Source organism: Asterias rubens, chromosome 16 (genome assembly GCF_902459465.1).
Source record: "Asterias rubens chromosome 16, eAstRub1.3, whole genome shotgun sequence".
Lineage (NCBI taxonomy): Eukaryota > Metazoa > Echinodermata > Asteroidea > Forcipulatida > Asteriidae > Asterias > Asterias rubens.
The window spans coordinates 7,580,869-7,600,489 of record NC_047077.1 but is presented as its reverse complement, the minus strand read 5'-3'; the positions used below and the strand labels follow the sequence as shown (position 1 = coordinate 7,600,489).

Here is a 19,621-nt window from a genome sequence, read left to right as displayed (position 1 = left end):
AGAGGCTGTCATGTAAACATACATCATTCACGTTAGCAACCTGAGCCCCCCTGAGGAATTAGAGTTTTGGGCACGGAAAGTGAATTCCGATTGTTTATTCCAAGAAGTTTTATGATAATTGAGTTAAAAATGAACGGTCACGATGAGGAAGAAGATACCGGCCCCTCGGTTGACTCCACGGACCCCGAAGAGCGTATTGCTGCACGCAGAATCAGGATATCAAAACGTGTGGAAATGGCAAGAAGGTGAGAAAACTTGTCACAACTCTTGAGATTGTTCATCATTCATGTTGTTGATGATAGAGGGCGCTGTTTAATGCCTAATGGCTCTTCTTTTATTCAAAATCTTTCTTCATAAATTAAATCCATATAATGTTGCTTACATATTAATTAATAATGCATCAACATGAAAAAATAATGCAACTTGTGTTTTTACATAAAATAAAATTTTAAATCTAATTTTCTTATTCAAAAAGAGAAGCGTGTCTTTACATTTACAACTCACATCAGTCGTCAGATTTTACCCTGTCTACTCTTGACGAAGGCCGTGTCCGTTTGGACATGGCTTACGATTGAGAAGTTTAAATAACACTCACTACTCTGCTCTGCTCTGGACTGATGATTCATCTCAGCCACTATCACTTGAATTTGACGCATTGACCATAATAGAGGGCGCTTTTTCCAGACACAGACAGCTAGCTAGGGCTCTATGCGTAGGCAGGGTTTGACTTAACTGGTGCTACGCTGGTTGCTGTCGGTTGGCAATGACCACTACCTGTCGATGCTGATAAGCACGAAAGAAAATAAAGTCACTTGGACCTGTACAATAATCTAAATGCTCCATAATTTATATGAAAATTTCATACCAGACCTCCCTTTTTCATAAAGTGGCTGTCTAAAATGTTACCATTATTGTTCATTTTCATTCCTTCTTTTTTACTCAACCAAAACAGTGTTACAATTTAATAGATGCCCATTATCTGTTCTTGTATCTTTAGGGAAGCAATGGGAGAAGATCCCAACTCTTTAAAGAAAGAAGACAAGGAAGAACAGAGCAAGAGCAAACGTCAAATAGAAGATAGTAGACAGGTAAGATAAGGATCAGATGAAGATGACTGATTTGTGAGTTAGTAAAATAAGTAGAATGTAGAAGAATAAAGTCTTGTAAAATGACTTGCTTTAGTTTAGTCACAAGGTACATGTACATTTGAATTCCTCATACTATTGCGACAGTTGCTATGTCAAATGGTTCAGGGCAAGCTTTTGCATAGCAACCTCCAGATGAGTAAACCAAGGTACCATTGTGCCACACACATTTTATCTGATTTTTTGTATTTTTCCCCGTTAAATGACATCTAAAAAGGATTGTCAAAGATATCTACCACAGATTGCCTCTTGAGATTTATTCAATATTCACATTGACAACTAGAATATTTGTTCTGTTTTGATCCTAGCGTCTGACGAAACTAAAGACAGATGGTACGGAGCTAGTGTCCAATGTAAGAGTAGCAGCGGATGCAAGAGAGGCACACAGACGGACAGATGAAGAAGAAATACAAAGACAAAGGTAACCTTGACAATAGACCTTATGCATTGACGTCATCTAGCGGCCATCTTAGTGGAAAAACGTTGACGAAACAATCAAAATGCACAGATTTGTACGCGCGGCGCACAGGATTGGCCAATGAACAACCTCCTTTTGACCTCTAGATGAGGGCGCCCTACTGAAATGACGTCATGTGCATAAGGTCTATAGCAGAGACTTAGAACAAAGAGCTGTTCAAATAGCTTTATTCCACATACTGCATCTCATTGGAACTCCTTGCCTGGTGCCTCCATCCTACGATCTAGAAAGATTTAAGAGGAATATCAATTACTACCTTCAGTTCTGCTGAGTTATTTTTATCTTAAATAATGTATCCCCTTAGTATAGAGACTGGCTTTTAGCCTTGTGGGCAAACGTACAAAATAAGCAACAAAAAAAGCAGGGGCTTGTTACATGTCTTAAGAAAAGACAGTACTCTTTGTAAACCCAATTTACCTGACCTAACTCAAAAGTCTTGGCAGCGCCATGTTAGGAGTCAGTTCCCTTGGGTAGAGGAATAAGAAGGACTCACAATGCCTCCATCTTATCTTAAAGCAAAGATTCAACGCAAGATTCATAATACTTTTTGTAATGATAAAAAAGCATGACATTTGGCTTTCAGTACAGGGGTCAATTTCACAAAGATAGTTCTAACTTAGGGCTAGTCCTAGGAGTTATTGAAAACTTAAGGCTAGTCTTAAATTAGGTCGAGCAAATCAAACTAACTCGAGATAAGACATAGTCGTAACTCTTTGTTAAATCAACCCCAGGCATAAAACAACAAAAGCAACAAAGTTTTTCCTGAGCTGTTTTTTATCTTCATGTTTTCAGGAATGAGAAGCTTGAAGCAGAGGCTAAGGCAGGTCTAGAACGCTTTGAAGAGATCACTAAGAAATGGGAACAAGCCAACACACGAGATCTTCCAATGGAACTTCATGATTTACTGAAACAACAAAAGTCTCTCTCCGAGGCCATGATTGATGAAAAGAATAAACTTATTAACGACTTCCAGATGGTAAGATTCATTAACAGAATAATGAAGAATTCATTTCTTGAAAACCTTGACAAATTCCATCATTTTTTATTTGGGATAAGAGAACAATCAAATGGTCCTCATTGATTTTTTCTTTGGTACATCTATGGTAATTAGACACCATTACCAATGGTAATTAGACACCATACCAATTATTGTGTTGAAATATTCAAGACAATTAAATTTCATAAAATGAAGGCACAATTTTTATCTATTATCCACTTTCTACAAGTGCCCTTTCTTTATACAATGTTTACCTATAGAAGTGAAATAAGACTTCCATTTGTGATTTGTTGTGGTGCTTGATTTGTTTCTTGTCGCAGGAATTGAAGAGTAAAGATGACCAGTATGTCAAGGACTTGAAGAAAGAAGCTGAAGACATTGATCTTATGATTGATAGAATGGAAGAGCAGATTAAGAACTTGACTAAGGCTTATCGAGATGAGCTCACTCAGATTGAGGTAATCATTAAATTCTCAGTCTGAATTATATAGTCAGCAAAACATCCCGCTGGAAACATCACACCAACTTTTTGTAGAAAAGGCAATGAAGAACTTCTAGTTTTAGATGTATGAAAAAAAAACCTTTAGGGAAAACCCTCACAGCCAGGTAGGGACTGAAAACCCCAATCCACATGCAAGGCTCTGTTCCGGGTATCGAACCGGGGTCCACACAGGTGAAAGGCAGTGACAGAAACCACTGAGCCAGCCTGACTATCCATTATCACAGGAAATCCTACTGATTTGTTTGTAAGCATTAATCAAGATGATTTTACCCTGACTTTGGTGATGGTAGATTTGTGTTAAAATCTTAGCCAGGCTTGATTTTTATGTTCAATCAACAAGCTAGAATATTGCAGGCCATTAAAGCCATTGGACACTTTCTTAACAGAACAAAAATTAAAAGTTCACAGATTTACAAATAACTTACAGGGTTTACAGAAGGTAATGGTGAAAGACTTCTCTTGAAATATTATTCCATGAAATGCTTTACTTTTTGAGAAAACATTAAAACAATTATCAATTCTCGATATCGAGAATAACGGTTTTCCCGTTATTTTTCCCGACTCCGATGACCGATTGAGCCTAAATTTTCACAGGTTTGGTATTTTATATATAAATTGTGATACACTAAGTGTGGGCCTTATGACAATACTGTTTACCAATGTTATGCAATTGCTTTAAAGTGCGCATTTTTGTTCCTTCACACAATATTTATCAAGCAACATTCTTGCGGGCCTTTCTCTATGATTCTTGTTACCAGGCATGCAACCTTTCCTCGGATGAGCTGATTTCCTCTTTTTTTAATCTCAGTTTTACCCTTCAAAATTGAAAAATACTATACAAAATCATTGACATTTTGTAATTTCCTCTTTTTTGGTGAAGTTACAGTTGCATGCCTGTAAGTTACGCTGATACAGCTTTCTGTTTCTCCTTGAAGACACTGTGTTGCTTTTGTTTAAGACATTTTATTGCTTTCCTTTTGGAATCCAGAAATCATTTGAGACTGAGAGATTTGAACTCCTTGAAGGTAACCGGCGTAAATGGGATCAATCCATGATCGGGCGCGGTGATCAAGAATTGGAATACATGAAACAGAGAGAAAGACGAGTTGAAGAATTTGAGAAACAACTTCAACATCTACGGATACAAGACGCTGATGAGTACAACATGGTGAAGATTAAACTGGAGACCGATGTACAGGTACAAGCATTCATCAATATAGGATACACTCATGCATTCATCAATATAGAATACACTCATGCATTCATCAATATAGAATACACTCATGCATTCATCAATATAGAATACACTCATGCATTCATCAATATAGGATACACTCATGCATTCATCAATATAGGATACACTCATGCATTCATCAATATAGGATACACTCATGCATTCATCAATATAGAATACACTCATGCATTCATCAATATAGGATACACTCATGCATTCATCAATATAGGATACACTCATGCATTCATCAATATAGGATACACTCATGCATTCATCAATATAGGATACACTCATGCATTCAGGGAATCATTTGGAGGAATTAGGGTTCCAATGGAGGTACTTTATTACCTTGATTGTTGATCATTATATCAACATTGTCAGAAGAGGGTTCCCATCAAGGTATACACCTCAAATGCCCCGTTTTGAGAGTTTGTTTAAGTGCTTTAAATGAGTTGTTCCATTGTGGTTTACAAATGTGTATTTATCAGATCATTTATTCTCATAAAGTGACTTTCCCATGGGGCTACCAAACCCTCCTTAGATCAACATTCCAGTTCCGATTGCACTTTTTAAATTTTGATGACATAATTAACAAAGCATGAAAGATAGCTTATTATCATAAGTTGATTACAAATTGGTGTTTGTTTTGACCAGGTTTTAGAGCAGCAGCTTCAGCAAATGAAGGCAACCTATCAACTGAATCAAGAAAAACTGGAGTACAACTTTCAAGTCTTAAAGAAACGGGATGAAGAAAACACCATCACAAAGTCACAGCAGAAGCGCAAGATTACTAGGTCAGTGTGCGGCAACTGTCTTTGTTTTATTAATTTTGTGTTTTTACTCATATACACCGATGTGTGTTAGCACTGTATACTCAGTACTTATAGTTCTGTGAAAAAAAATCACAAGCATATTACTCAATATGGGATATGAACCCACAACCTTTATATCTAGAACAGCATCATACCAACTAGACCATTGAGATTGCCCAGTAGCTAGAGGCAGTACAAATCCTATGTTATAGCAGCAGGTACTGCAAACAATTTAATATCTTTGTAATGTTTTTGTTTTCTTGTGACTATTGGACTAGTTTCTAAAAACTTGGCTGAGTGGTATTTTTCCTTGATACTTTTAAGATAAGACAAAGGTTACGCATGGTGGAAAAATACTATGTAACTAAGGTTTGTGGTGACACCATGTAAGAAATCTCTTTTGAGTAGTGGTGGCACTGAGAAAAGCCAGTTTCTGCTCCTTGTTTCGATCAGTGTGCCCTGACCGTCTTCTGGAGAATGCTGGATTCTGCTGTGTGTTTGTGAGCTTATGTACAGTTGGCTGGGTTTCAGTGTTGAGTGGGTTTTCTGTAGCTTATTATTACTTCTCTTAACTATGATTTTTAGTTCACCCTTGGACTGTAGCCTAAAACTCCAATTTGGTTTCTAATTTTCAATCTGATTTTCACATGCAAAATGCCTGCTCTTCTCTTTACAGACTTCAAGATGTGATGAACAATCTGAAGGTAAAGTTGGCCAAACAGGAGAAGCAATATCGAGAGGAAAACCAGGGACTAGCGGACGATTATAAACGCATCACAGAGCAGTTTAAAGAATTGCAAAAGAAATCAAAGTAAGGAAGAGCTTGTATATTGGATTTTGTGGTAATACAATGTGTATATCTAAGTTGCTGTGTGGATTTTATTCCTTGAGAACTTGTCTTGCTATTTATTCTACTGCCTCGGAGTAGCTTTTGAATTTAGGAGACTGCTTAGTTCTGAAAATAAATTTCCCGCTTATTAATAAATACTACCTGGGCCGAAGGTAGAAAATCCGCCGAGACTATTTATTTTGCTTTAAAAGTGGATCAAGAGGACTTCTCGTTATTAACTTTAAGGGAGAGCTTGATTATGAAGCCATGGATAGTTCTTTTTTTGAACTGGTTGAGTTTTGAGGTTTGTTAGTATTTACCCCAGGTCACAATTCAAAATGAATTATCTCATGAATCAGACAATTCACTATGTTATTAGTTTGCTTTGTATTATTTACTTTCTTTGTTTTTATCAGACACTTTCAAGCAACGGATACAAGAAAGTTTCATGACATTTGGTGCATGAATGAGGACCAGGTCAAGATGCTGGCAACAAGTTGCTTAGAACAAGATCGTATCATCACTGAACAACAACTGGGTCTACAGTGGAAAGCGCCGGATAATATGTAAGCAAACAAAACTCCTAAAAATAAATAAGAAAGAAACATAACTAGTAATTTTGTATTGATGTACCTTGAAATTGGGGCCTAGTATGATGGCACGAACACAATTGGTAAATGGCAAAAACCAGTATTCTCACTTGGTGTATCCCAACATATGCATAAATTGACAAATTGTTGAAAATTTAGTTTCAATTCGTTATCGAAGTTGCAAGATATTAAAAAAAGAAAAACACTCTTGTTGTACAAATTTGTGGGCTTTCAGATGCCTGAGAAATGTTTGAGATCGGAAGTCTTTCTTAGATTCAAATATTTTAGTGAGAAATTACCTCTTTCCCAAAAACTACATTGCTTCATAGGGAGCCCTTTCTCACAAAGTTTTATACTATTAACAGCTCTCCATTGTTCGTTACCAGGTAAGTTTTTATGCTATAAAAACATATATTTTGAGTAAATACCAAACGTGTCCAGTTCTTTTAAGTTTTAAACCTTTTGAGTCTGATATTAACAGGTGGTTCTTGGACAATGATGGACCAATCATCAGCAAGAAGAGTCAAGAGAAAACGACTGTCACTTCCGCCCATGAAGTGTTAAAAGAAATAATGTCAACAGATGGCAGCGTGAAGGAAGATGAAGGGAGTGAGAATGGTTCAAGGAACAGCCAAGATGTGACTGGAGATGAAGAAGATGTTGTGGAGAAACCTAAAGTATCTGTGAAGACGATAAAAAGAGTCTTGGAATTACTGTGTGATGAATCCGTGAGTAGTTTCAGTTTGAGTAAAGGGAAACTGACTGGGTAAATTGTTGGAATTACTGTGTGATGAATCAGTGAGTGGTTTCAGTTTGAAGAATAATCCACAAGGGAAACTGACTGGGTACGTTTGAATAATTTGGAGTTGAACAAAGTAAAAAGCCGACTACAGCGGAACTTGAAACAATGATCTCCAGTTACGTACTGTGCTAACTGAGCTATCTAGCCCTATGTTGGTGGTCTCCCTATTTTGTCAAAAGGTATCCATTATTTTGTGCTTTAGTAACAGATTATCTGCTAAGCAGCTCTCTTTTTGTGATGTATTCAATTTTATATCTATTTTTAGTACTTCTCAAATGAAGTGTATTAATATTTGATATGTACATGAGTAAATTGACAATTTCTTGTCTTCATTTATTGCAGGGTTTCTTAGTAGAATCCAAACTAAACACACTTCTGGCTCCACTAGAGAAAGATGAACGAAGTCTAATGAAACTAGATGCCATCTTTGGGGTAAGATATCTTCATTCCTTGTCACTTTGGGTAACGTTAGCATTAAGTGCAGGGTTTCTTAGTAGAATCCAAACTAAACACACTCCTGGCTCCACTAGAGAAAGATGAACGAAGTCTAATGAAACTAGATGCCATCTTTGGGGTAAGATATCTTCATTCCTTGTCACTTTGGGTAACGTTAGCATTAAGTGCAGGGTTTCTTAGTAGAATCCAAACTAAACACACTCCTGGCTCCACTAGAGAAAGATGAACGAAGTCTAATGAAACTAGATGCCATCTTTGGGGTAAGATATCTTCATTCCTTGTCACTTTGGGTAACGCTAGCGTTAAGTGCAGGGTTTCTTAGTAGAATCCAAACTAAACACACTACTGGCTCCACTAGAGAAAGATGAATGAAGTCTAATGAAACTAGATGCCATCTTTGGGGTAAGATATCTTCATTCCTTGTCACTTTGGGTAACGTTAGCATTAAGTGCAACTAGGTTGTTTTGCATGCATTACAAATCCTAGTACAGGGTACCTACAGCGTAATGTCCCAGGCCATCCAAAGAACAAAGCGATTTGGTAAAGTATCTTGCTCAAGAATACATGTGTTCAGACTAGAACTCAAACCCCCACCCTGCTGATCAGAAACACTAGAGCTTGAGTCCAGTGCACTTGGCCACAACACGCACAAGTGTTAAGACTGGGACTCAAACCCCCACCCTGCTGATCAGAAACACTAGAGCTTGAGTCCAGTGCACTTGGCCACAACACGCACAAGTGTTAAGACTGGGACTCAAACCCCCACCCTGCTGATCAGAAACACTAGAGCTTGTGTCCAGTGCACTTGGCCACAACACGCACAAGTGTTAAGACTGGGACTCAAACCCCCACACTGCTGATCAGAAACACTAGAGCTTGAGTCCAGTGCACTTGGCCACAACACGCACAAGTGTTAAGACTGGGACTCAAACCCCCACCCTGCTGATTAGAAACACTAGAGCTTGAGTCCAGTGCACTTGGCCACAACACGCACATGTGTTCAGACTAGAACTCAAACCCCCACCCTGCTGATTAGAAACACTGGAGCTTGAGTCCAGTGCACTTGGCCACAACACGCACAAGTGTTAAGACTGGGACTCAAACCACCACCCTGCTGATCAGAAACACTAGAGCTTGAGTCCAGTGCACTTGGCCACAACACGCACAAGTGTTAAGACTGGGACTCAAACCCCCACACTGCTGATCAGAAACACTAGAGCTTGAGTCCAGTGCACTTGGCCACAACACGCACAAGTGTTAAGACTGGGACTCAAACCCACACCCTGCTGATCAGAAACACTAGAGCTTGAGTCCAGTGCACTTGGCCACAACACGCACAAGTGTTAAGACTGGGACTCAAACCCCCACACTGCTGATCAGAAACACTAGAGCTTGAGTCCAGTGCACTTGGCCACAACACGCACAAGTGTTAAGACTGGGACTCAAACCCCCACCCTGCTGATCAGAAACACTAGAGCTTGAGTCCAGTGCACTTGGCCACAACACGCACATGTGTTAAGACTAGAACTCAAACCCCCACCCTGCTGATTAGAAACACTAGAGCTTGTGTCCAGTGCACTTGGCCACAACACGCACAAGTGTTAAGACTAGAACTCAAACCCCCACCCTGCTGATTAGAAACACTAGAGCTTGTGTCCAGTGCACTTGGCCACAACACGCACAAGTGTTAAGACTGGGACTCAAACCCCCACACTGCTGATCAGAAACACTAGAGCTTGAGTCCAGTGCACTTGGCCACAACACGCACAAGTGTTAAGACTGGGACTCAAACCCCCACACTGCTGATCAGAAACACTAGAGCTTGAGTCCAGTGCACTTGGCCACAACACGCACAAGTGTTAAGACTGGGACTCAAACCCCCACCCTGCTGATTAGAAACACTAGAGCTTGAGTCCAGTGCACTTGGCCACAACACGCACAATGGTTAAGACTGGGACTCAAACCCACACCCTGCTGATTAGAAACACTAGAGCTTGAGTCCAGTGCACTTGGCCACAACACGCACATGTGTTCAGACTGGGACTCAAACCCCCACCCTGCTGATTAGAAACACTAGAGCTTGAGTCCAGTGCACTTGGCCACAACACGCACAATGGTTAAGACTGGGACTCAAACCCCCACCCTGCTGATTAGAAACACTAGAGCTTGAGTCCAGTGCACTTGGCCACAACACGCACAAGTGTTAAGACTGGGACTCAAACCCACACCCTGCTGATCAGAAACACTAGAGCTTGAGTCCAGTGCACTTGGCCACAACACGCACATGTGTTCAGACTGGGACTCAAACCCCCACCCTGCTGATCAGAAACACTAGAGCTTGAGTCCAGTGCACTTGGCCACAACACGCACAAGTGTTAAGACTGGGACTCAAACCCACACCCTGCTGATCAGAAACACTAGAGCTTGAGTCCAGTGCACTTGGCCACAACACGCACAAGTGTTAAGACTGGGACTCAAACCCCCACCCTGCTGATTAGAAACACTAGAGCTTGAGTCCAGTGCACTTGGCCACAACACGCACAAGTGTTAAGACTGGGACTCAAACCCCCACACTGCTGATCAGAAACACTAGAGCTTGAGTCCAGTGCACTTGGCCACAACACGCACAAGTGTTAAGACTGGGACTCAAACCCCCACCCTGCTGATTAGAAACACTAGAGCTTGAGTCCAGTGCACTTGGCCACAACACGCACAAGTGTTAAGACTGGGACTCAAACCCACACCCTGCTGATCAGAAACACTAGAGCTTGAGTCCAGTGCACTTGGCCACAACACGCACATGTGTTAAGACTGGGACTCAAACCCCCACACTGCTGATCAGAAACACTAGAGCTTGAGTCCAGTGCACTTGGCCACAACACGCACAAGTGTTAAGACTGGGACTCAAACCCACACCCTGCTGATTAGAAACACTAGAGCTTGAGTCCAGTGCACTTGGCCACAACACGCACATGTGTTCAGACTAGAACTCAAACCCCCACCCTGCTGATCAGAAACACTAGAGCTTGAGTCCAGTGCACTTGGCCACAACACGCACAAGTGTTAAGACTGGGACTCAAACCCCCACCCTGCTGATTAGAAACACTAGAGCTTGAGTCCAGTGCACTTGGCCACAACACGCACAAGTGTTAAGACTGGGACTCAAACCCCCACACTGCTGATCAGAAACACTAGAGCTTGAGTCCAGTGCACTTGGCCACAACACGCACAAGTGTTAAGACTAGAACTCAAACCCCCACCCTGCTGATTAGAAACACTGGAGCTTGAGTCCAGTGCACTTGGCCACAACACGCACAAGTGTTAAGACTGGGACTCAAACCACCACCCTGCTGATCAGAAACACTGGAGCTTGAGTCCAGTGCACTTGGCCACAACACGCACAAGTGTTAAGACTAGAACTCAAACCCCCACCCTGCTGATTAGAAACACTAGAGCTTGAGTCCAGTGCACTTGGCCACAACACGCACAAGTGTTCAGACTAGAACTCAAACCCCCACCCTGCTGATCAGAAACACTAGAGCTTGAGTCCAGTGCACTTGGCCACAACACGCACAAGTGTTAAGACTGGGACTCAAACCCCCACCCTGCTGATTAGAAACACTAGAGCTTGAGTCCAGTGCACTTGGCCACAACACGCACAAGTGTTAAGACTGGGACTCAAACCCACACCCTGCTGATCAGAAACACTAGAGCTTGTGTCCAGTGCACTTGGCCACAACACGCACAAGTGTTAAGACTGGGACTCAAACCCCCACACTGCTGATCAGAAACACTAGAGCTTGAGTCCAGTGCACTTGGCCACAACACGCACAAGTGTTAAGACTGGGACTCAAACCCACACCCTGCTGATCAGAAACACTGGAGCTTGAGTCCAGTGCACTTGGTCACAACACGCACAAGTGTTAAGACTGGGACTCAAACCCACACCCTGCTGATCAGAAACACTGGAGCTTGAGTCCAGTGCACTTGGCCACAACACGCACAAGTGTTAAGACTGGGACTCAAACCCACACCCTGCTGATCAGAAACACTAGAGCTTGAGTCCAGTGCACTTGGCCACAACACGCACAAGTGTTAAGACTGGGACTCAAACCCACACCCTGCTGATCAGAAACACTGGAGCTTGAGTCCAGTGCACTTGGCCACAACACGCACAAGTGTTAAGACTGGGACTCAAACCCACACCCTGCTGATCAGAAACACTGGAGCTTGAGTCCAGTGCACTTGGCCACAACACGCACAAGTGTTAAGACTGGGACTCAAACCCACACCCTGCTGATCAGAAACACTAGAGCTTGAGTCCAGTGCACTTGGCCACAACACTCACAAGTGTTAAGACTGGGACTCAAACCCACACCCTGCTGATCAGAAACACTAGAGCTTGTGTCCAGTGCACTTGGCCACAGCACGCACAAGTGTTAAGACTGGGACTCAAACCCACACCCTGCTGATCAGAAACACTGGAGCTTGAGTCCAGTGCACTTGGCCACAACACGCACAAGTGTTAAGACTGGGACTCAAACCCACACCCTGCTGATCAGAAACACTAGAGCTTGAGTCCAGTGCACCTGGCCACAACACTCACAAGTGTTAAGACTGGGACTCAAACCCACACCCTGCTGATCAGAAACACTAGAGCTTGTGTCCAGTGCACTTGGCCACAACACGCACAAGTGTTAAGACTGGGACTCAAACCCACACCCTGCTGATCAGAAACACTAGAGCTTGAGTCCAGTGCACTTGGCCACAACACGCACAAGTGTTAAGACTGGGACTCAAACCCCCACCCTGCTGATCAGAAACACTAGAGCTTGAGTCCAGTGCACTTGGCCACAACACGCACAAGTGTTAAGACTGGGACTCAAACCCCCACCCTGCTGATCAGAAACACTAGAGCTTGAGTCCAGTGCACTTGGCCACAACACGCACAAGTGTTAAGACTGGGACTCAAACCCACACCCTGCTGATCAGAAACACTAGAGCTTGAGTCCAGTGCACTTGGCCACAACACGCACAAGTGTTAAGACTGGGACTCAAACCCCCACCCTGCTGATCAGAAACACTAGAGCTTGAGTCCAGTGCACTTGGCCACAACACGCACAAGTGTTAAGACTGGGACTCAAACCCCCACCCTGCTGATCAGAAACACTAGAGCTTGAGTCCAGTGCACTTGGCCACAACACGCACAAGTGTTAAGACTGGGACTCAAACCCACACCCTGCTGATTAGAAACACTAGAGCTGGAGTCCAGTGCACTTGGCCACAACACGCACAAGTGTTAAGACTGGGACTCAAACCCCCACCCTGCTGATCAGAAACACTAGAGCTTGAGTCCAGTGCACTTGGCCACAACACGCACAAGTGTTAAGACTTGGACTCAAACCCACACCCTGCTGATCAGAAACACTAGAGCTTGAGTCCAGTGCACTTGGCAAAAACACGCACAAGTGTTAAGACTGGGACTCAAACCCACACCCTGCTGATCAGAAACACTAGAGCTTGAGTCCAGTGCACTTGGCCACAACACGCACAAGTGTTAAGACTTGGACTCAAACCCACACCCTGCTGATCAGAAACACTAGAGCTTGAGTCCAGTGCACTTGGCAAAAACACGCACAAGTGTTAAGACTGGGACTCAAACCCACACCCTGCTGATCAGAAACACTAGAGCTTGAGTCCAGTGCACTTGGCAAAAACACGCACAAGTGTTAAGACTGGGACTCAAACCCCCACCCTGCTGATCAGAAACACTAGAGCTTGAGTCCAGTGCACTTGGCCACAACACGCACAAGTGTTAAGACTGGGACTCAAACCCCCACCCTGCTGATCAGAAACACTAGAGCTTGAGTCCAGTGCACTTGGCCACAACACGCACAAGTGTTAAGACTGGGACTCAAACCCCCACCCTGCTGATCAGAAACACTAGAGCTTGAGTCCAGTGCACTTGGCCACAACACGCACAAGTGTTAAGACTGGGACTCAAACCCCCACCCTGCTGATCAGAAACACTAGAGCTTGAGTCCAGTGCACTTGGCCACAACACGCACAATGGTTAAGACTGGGACTCAAACCCCCACCCTGCTGATCAGAAACACTAGAGCTTGAGTCCAGTGCACTTGGCCACAACACGCACAAGTGTTAAGACTGGGACTCAAACCCCCACCCTGCTGATCAGAAACACTAGTGCTTGAGTCCAGTGCACTTGGCCACAACACTCACAAGTGTTAAGACTGGGACTCAAACCCACACCCTGCTGATCAGAAACACTAGAGCTTGAGTCCAGTGCACTTGGCCACAACACGCACAAGTGTTAAGACTGGGACTCAAACCCACACCCTGCTGATCAGAAACACTGGAGCTTGAGTCCAGTGCACTTGGCCACAGCAGGCACAAGTGTTAAGACTGGGACTCAAACCCACACCCTGCTGTTCAGAAACACTAGAGCTTGAGTCCAGTGCACTTGGCCACAACACGCACAAGTGTTAAGACTGGGACTCAAACCCCCACCCTGCTGATCAGAAACACTAGAGCTTGTGTCCAGTGCACTTGGCCACAACACGCACAAGTGTTAAGACTTGGACTCAAACCCCCACCCTGCTGATCAGAAACACTAGAGCTTGACTCCAGTGCACTTGGCCACAACACGCACAAGTGTTAAGACTTGGACTCAAACCCACACCCTGCTGATCAGAAACACTAGAGCTCGAGTCCAGTGCACTTGGCCACAGCACGCCTGCACATACACATTATAACTTGGAGACAGTAACTATAATCTCCAATGATATCATTTCTTTCCTCCATACAGGCTTTAGGTGTAGACACTGAGGAAGATGTACATAAATTGACAACTTACTTCATTATGCATCAACAAGCTACTGAAGTCACTGCTGCTGAGACGGCTGCTAATGAGGAAATGCTGGATGCACCATTTACTGTGGATACAGATAAACAGGTATGGTGTTGCTCTCTCCTTAAAGTGTTACTGCTGTCCTGGAGATGGTGGGTTGTAATTATGTATCTGCTCAGGATGAGCTTGAGTTGTTAGAGTGTTGCTTATCAGATGGTGTTGTTGTCAATTGTTTATCCTTCTTTCCTTTTATTTTTTCAAATAATAATGAAGTCTTGGCATGCTTTGTTTCTCTTTCAAGATATTTGCAAGAAAACACAATTTAGAAAAATAATATTAGGGATCTGGCTGATTAAGTGGTTTCTTTGGATGCCTTTCACCTCGGTGGACTCCAGTTCAAATCCTATCTTAGACCTCATATGGATTGGGTTTTCATCCACAGCTCATTCAATATTTCTTCTCATTTCCTATTCATCATTAGACTAATATTGCACTGTCAGGACTGTTGGATGATTAGTGAGGGGGTCGGATTGGTTTCATGATTTCACTGTTTAATTTCTTTAGTCGTCTCTTTATTGAATTAAACATTTTTTTTGTTTATTGTTCCTGCTCATATCAAGTAATCGTGATTCAATGGTGTTAATTATTAAGAACTTTTTTACTCCTTCAGATGGCAGTCGCTGTAGATGCCATTGCAGATCCCCAGGGTGTGACACAAAACAGAGCATCACAGGTGACACAACCCAGAGCACAAGGGATGAGGCAGGCACCAGATGGGTCTGAGACTGGAGAACAGGTAGTTGTTGTAGAACGTCTTTATAACAATCTAACAGTCTTATACCGGGCACGGTTAGGTATTGCTTAAATGGATCATTCCTCACCACTTGCAACTTAACCGAGATTTTTATTTTAAAAAAAATCTTGAAATGAAAGGGAAGAACAAGATAAAAAGTGAGCTACGTGTACCTCATGTTTCAAGTGTATGAATCTAAGCTGCCAATGGGTGATCAAGAATCCTGTTATGAAATGTGGGCCCATTGCTCGATTTCACACAAAAAATGCAATTCACTCTAAATTCCTATTAAAGGGCAGGTACACGTTTGGTAATTACTCAAAACAAATATTAACTGAAAAACTAATAGTAATCATAATAATAATAAGACTTGTAATGCGCACATATCCACCCTGCTGGGTGTTCAAGGCGCAGCTGACTTGGTAACAAGCATTGGAGAGCTGTTGATAGTATAAAACATTGTGAGAAACGGCTCCCTCTGAAGTGGCATAGATTTTGAGAAAGAGGTAATTTCTCACTTAAATAATAAAAGACTTCTAGCCAGAAGTCTTTTATTCCTATCCGAAAGCACACAAATTCGTCCAACAAGGGTGTTTTTTCTCTCATAATTTTTTTCGCATCTTCGATGACCAATTGACTCAAATTTTCACAAGCTTGTTATTCTATGCCTATGTTGGGATACACCAAGTGGACTGGTCTTTGACAATTACCAAACGTGTTCAGTGCCTTTTTACTAAGTGCGATGTCACAATACAAATCACTAAGGCAAAACTGACAACTCATCTTAAGATGATTCCTAGCGGTTTGTGAAATTGGCTTGTATATTCTTAAAATTGTGTGGTTGTCAAGTTGTAATCCAAGATGTATGTTGTCTTGAATTGTTTCTAGGATGAGTTTGCTGAAGGAGATGAAGCTGAGATATTACATGTAACTGGACGTCTTGAAGATGCTGCTGGTTCTATTCGCTCAACACGATCTGATGCAACTGAACTTATTCATCCTAATGATGTAGTTAAAGCTATCAGGCACTTTGTTGATCAGAACACTAAACCAACTAAGTAAGTTTCAAAATGAAAACATTGGCCCAATTTCTTAAAGCCGTTTCAGAAAATTCTGCTTGACAAATTTTTTGTTAAGCAAAAATTTAGTGGGGCACTGTCTCATCAACAACGTAAACTTAATGTAGTTTGGCTGGTATCTGTTTCTGTTAAGCAAGACCCTTCTTTGCTTAGCAAGTTTATTGTTTACAGGCTTTATAAAATTGGACCCTGATTAGTTATCACACAAGTGCGAGCAGAGTACAGAAAAATAACAGCATTTCTCTGTCCCATATCCAATGAAGCCAAAGGCCAAGGTGGGTATGGGATGCAGAGGCACTTTGTTTTTCAGTATTCCATGTGGGCATGTTATATTACGGATTAATCTTGTAGAACAGCATGATAGAACAGGGTTTGATGTGGGCCCTACTGAATAAGTTCATATCACATTCTTGTTGTTTAACCAACTGGAATAGAGTTTGCCTGAAGTTAAACGTGTTTGTCACACTATGCACTTGTATTTGTATCAAGCTTGGAATACCAATGGAGATGCCTCACCCTAAACACACTTGAAGATTTCAAACTAACTTTGCTAATTTTTGTGATTACTTCTTTATTTGCAGAGAAAAAGTGAAGTTTCAGACGTTCCGAATCATCTCAGGAGAGGAAAGGGACGACAGGTGAGTTCAGAAAATAAAAGAAGAAAACAAAATAGACACATCTTGAAGATGTTGATATTGCCAAAGGCTGGCAGGACCAGTGAGCGTTGCTTCATTTATCAAGTCTTGAGATGTAATTTTTTAACTTTGAAAAAAATTCTGCTCTTGTCTTTTATTTGTTTTTGAGTATTTTACCCCTTTATATTGCCTTTGATGAGTGTGCATTACTTATCTGTAATACGCAATGTTGTAAGTTTCAAACAATGTCTGCTTTTATCCTGCCTTGTTTTTCTACACAGAGCTTTGAGTCTGTTTTGCGGCAAACAATGGGCTTTATAAGTTTTAATGTTATTATTATTATTATTATTATTATTATTATTATTATTATTATTATTATTATTATTATTATTATTATTATTATTATTATTATTATTATTATTATTATTATTATTATTATTATTATTATATTATTATTATTATTATTATTATTATTATTATTATTATTATTATTATTATTATTATTATTATTATTATTATTATTATTATTATTATTATTATTATTATTATTATTATTATTATTATTATTATTATTATTATTATTATTATTATTATTATTATTATTATTATTATTATTATGTAAAACTGCAGAGCCTTTGATGGAATCACACCATGAGTTAAATTACTGTAATGATTTCTGTCATGTTTATATGTTTTTTGTTTTTATTGTTTGTAGTGAGGATGCACAGTTCTGGGCAAGCTTTCCATCAGTTCTTTCTGGGAAACAGGAGAAAGTATGGAGAGCTCTCGTAGATGGATTGGAAAAATACAGGTAAACAAATCTGTCTGTTTGATAAAAAGTTTTACTACAAACTGTTAATAATCATTCAGATAGATAAATGTATAATAATTTACCACATCTTAAATTAATGGCTGCTTTATGAGCGTAAGTTTTGCATCAGGGATAAAGAATTATACAAGTAGTTTGTTTTTTGGTGTAAGGGTAAAAACAAATTATATGCTTAATGGACTGTCTGCACATGAGTTCATTTGAGTAGGGCACCCTCAGCTTTAGTTCATCACTGCCCAAGATGTGTGCTGCACTTTCAAAGATGTGCATTGTCGTTGTTGCATCAATGTTTTACCTCTAAGATGTAATTGTATTTGTTGTGTTGTCATTTAGCCTCCGAGAAAGCCTCTGCTAGGGTCGAAATGTCAGACCACTAAATATTTTGTAGGAGTTTAAATCCTTATAAATCTGTTTCCAATTTGTTTCTTTTATTTTAACAGTGATGTCCTGAATCAACGTTCTAAGCTGATCACAGAAACAGACTCTCTCCGTCAGCAGAATGCAGAATTGAGAATGCTTCTTCATCAGTACATTAATTCCAAAGTCAATCAGGAGCTAGAGATTCCTCCGACTAGAGTACTAAATCTTGATGTACCACAATAATCTTAGTACCTTCCAGCAGACCTTCTAGGACCCACACCCTACCAGAGAACTAAATCTTGATGTACCACAGCAATCTTGGTACTTTCTAGCAGATCATCTAGGACTAACACCCTGGGTTTACATGAATGTGTTGGGTTACAGTTTATATCATGGTCTAAACACTCACTCTGATTGTATCAGGGTGCTGTTCCATACAACAGGTGAAGCAAGCGCCCAACAGGCAGCTCAGGGCTGTAAACTCCCAAGGGAGCTGAGAAAGATTAAAGGGATGTTATTGGCCCTATGACCAGGGCACTAATGTAAAGCGCATTGATAAGGTTATTGTGAAATGCACTATATAAGAATTTGTTATTATTATTATTATAAAGCTGTGAGCTTCAGAAGTTATTTTGGACACCATGGCCCAATTTCATGGCAGTGCTAACCACAGAATTATGTTCTTACAGTGCCATGAAGTCAGCCATAAACACAGAATTCCGCAGTTTCAGTCTCATGAAATTGGACCCAGTTCTCCCACCTTAATCCTCATGTGTTTTATATTGTTTGCCTTGTTTATACTATCAATTGATCAGGCCCAATTTCATGGTTCTGCTTACCGTGAGCAAAGAATGGATGTTGCGGAAGCAGGGAATTCCACGCTTACTTCAAGTTATTTCACGGATTAGCAGGGAATTTTTGCTTGTGCGCGTGTGTACTCCACGTTACTAGGCATTCTTTGCCGACACAGCTAGCGCAGAATTTGGGGGTTGCACAGTAAGTTGGTAAGCACAGAATTCAGCAGAGCCATGAAAGCGGGCCCTGCTCTAATTCCACCTGTTTGATACATTATCCAGATTTTATATGTACATACTATATCTGATGTAAATAGAGTAACATGTATACAAATATGCCGTCCTGTTTGACACTTTGTAGTTGTAAAGTAAAATACTTTTAACTGGGAAATACATGTTCTTGTTATCAGTGTATAAT

At 41.1% G+C, this 19,621-nt stretch overlaps 1 protein-coding gene across 1 annotated transcript; it reads left to right on the top strand.

Moving 5' to 3' along the window:
• The first annotated feature begins 46 nt into the window (after positions 1-46).
• LOC117300954 (dynein regulatory complex protein 1-like) lies at positions 47-18,939 on the top strand. Its single transcript, XM_033784824.1, has 17 exons — positions 47-245; positions 998-1,088; positions 1,454-1,566; positions 2,416-2,599; positions 2,941-3,078; positions 4,111-4,320; positions 5,011-5,150; positions 5,845-5,979; positions 6,414-6,563; positions 7,069-7,315; positions 7,732-7,821; positions 14,672-14,818; positions 15,384-15,509; positions 16,395-16,564; positions 17,167-17,223; positions 17,936-18,031; positions 18,490-18,939. Exons 1-17 carry the CDS (start codon positions 112-114, stop codon positions 18,650-18,652), a joined length of 2,391 nt encoding a protein of 796 aa, XP_033640715.1. The 5' UTR covers positions 47-111; the 3' UTR covers positions 18,653-18,939.
• Positions 18,940-19,621: the final 682 nt, after the last annotated feature.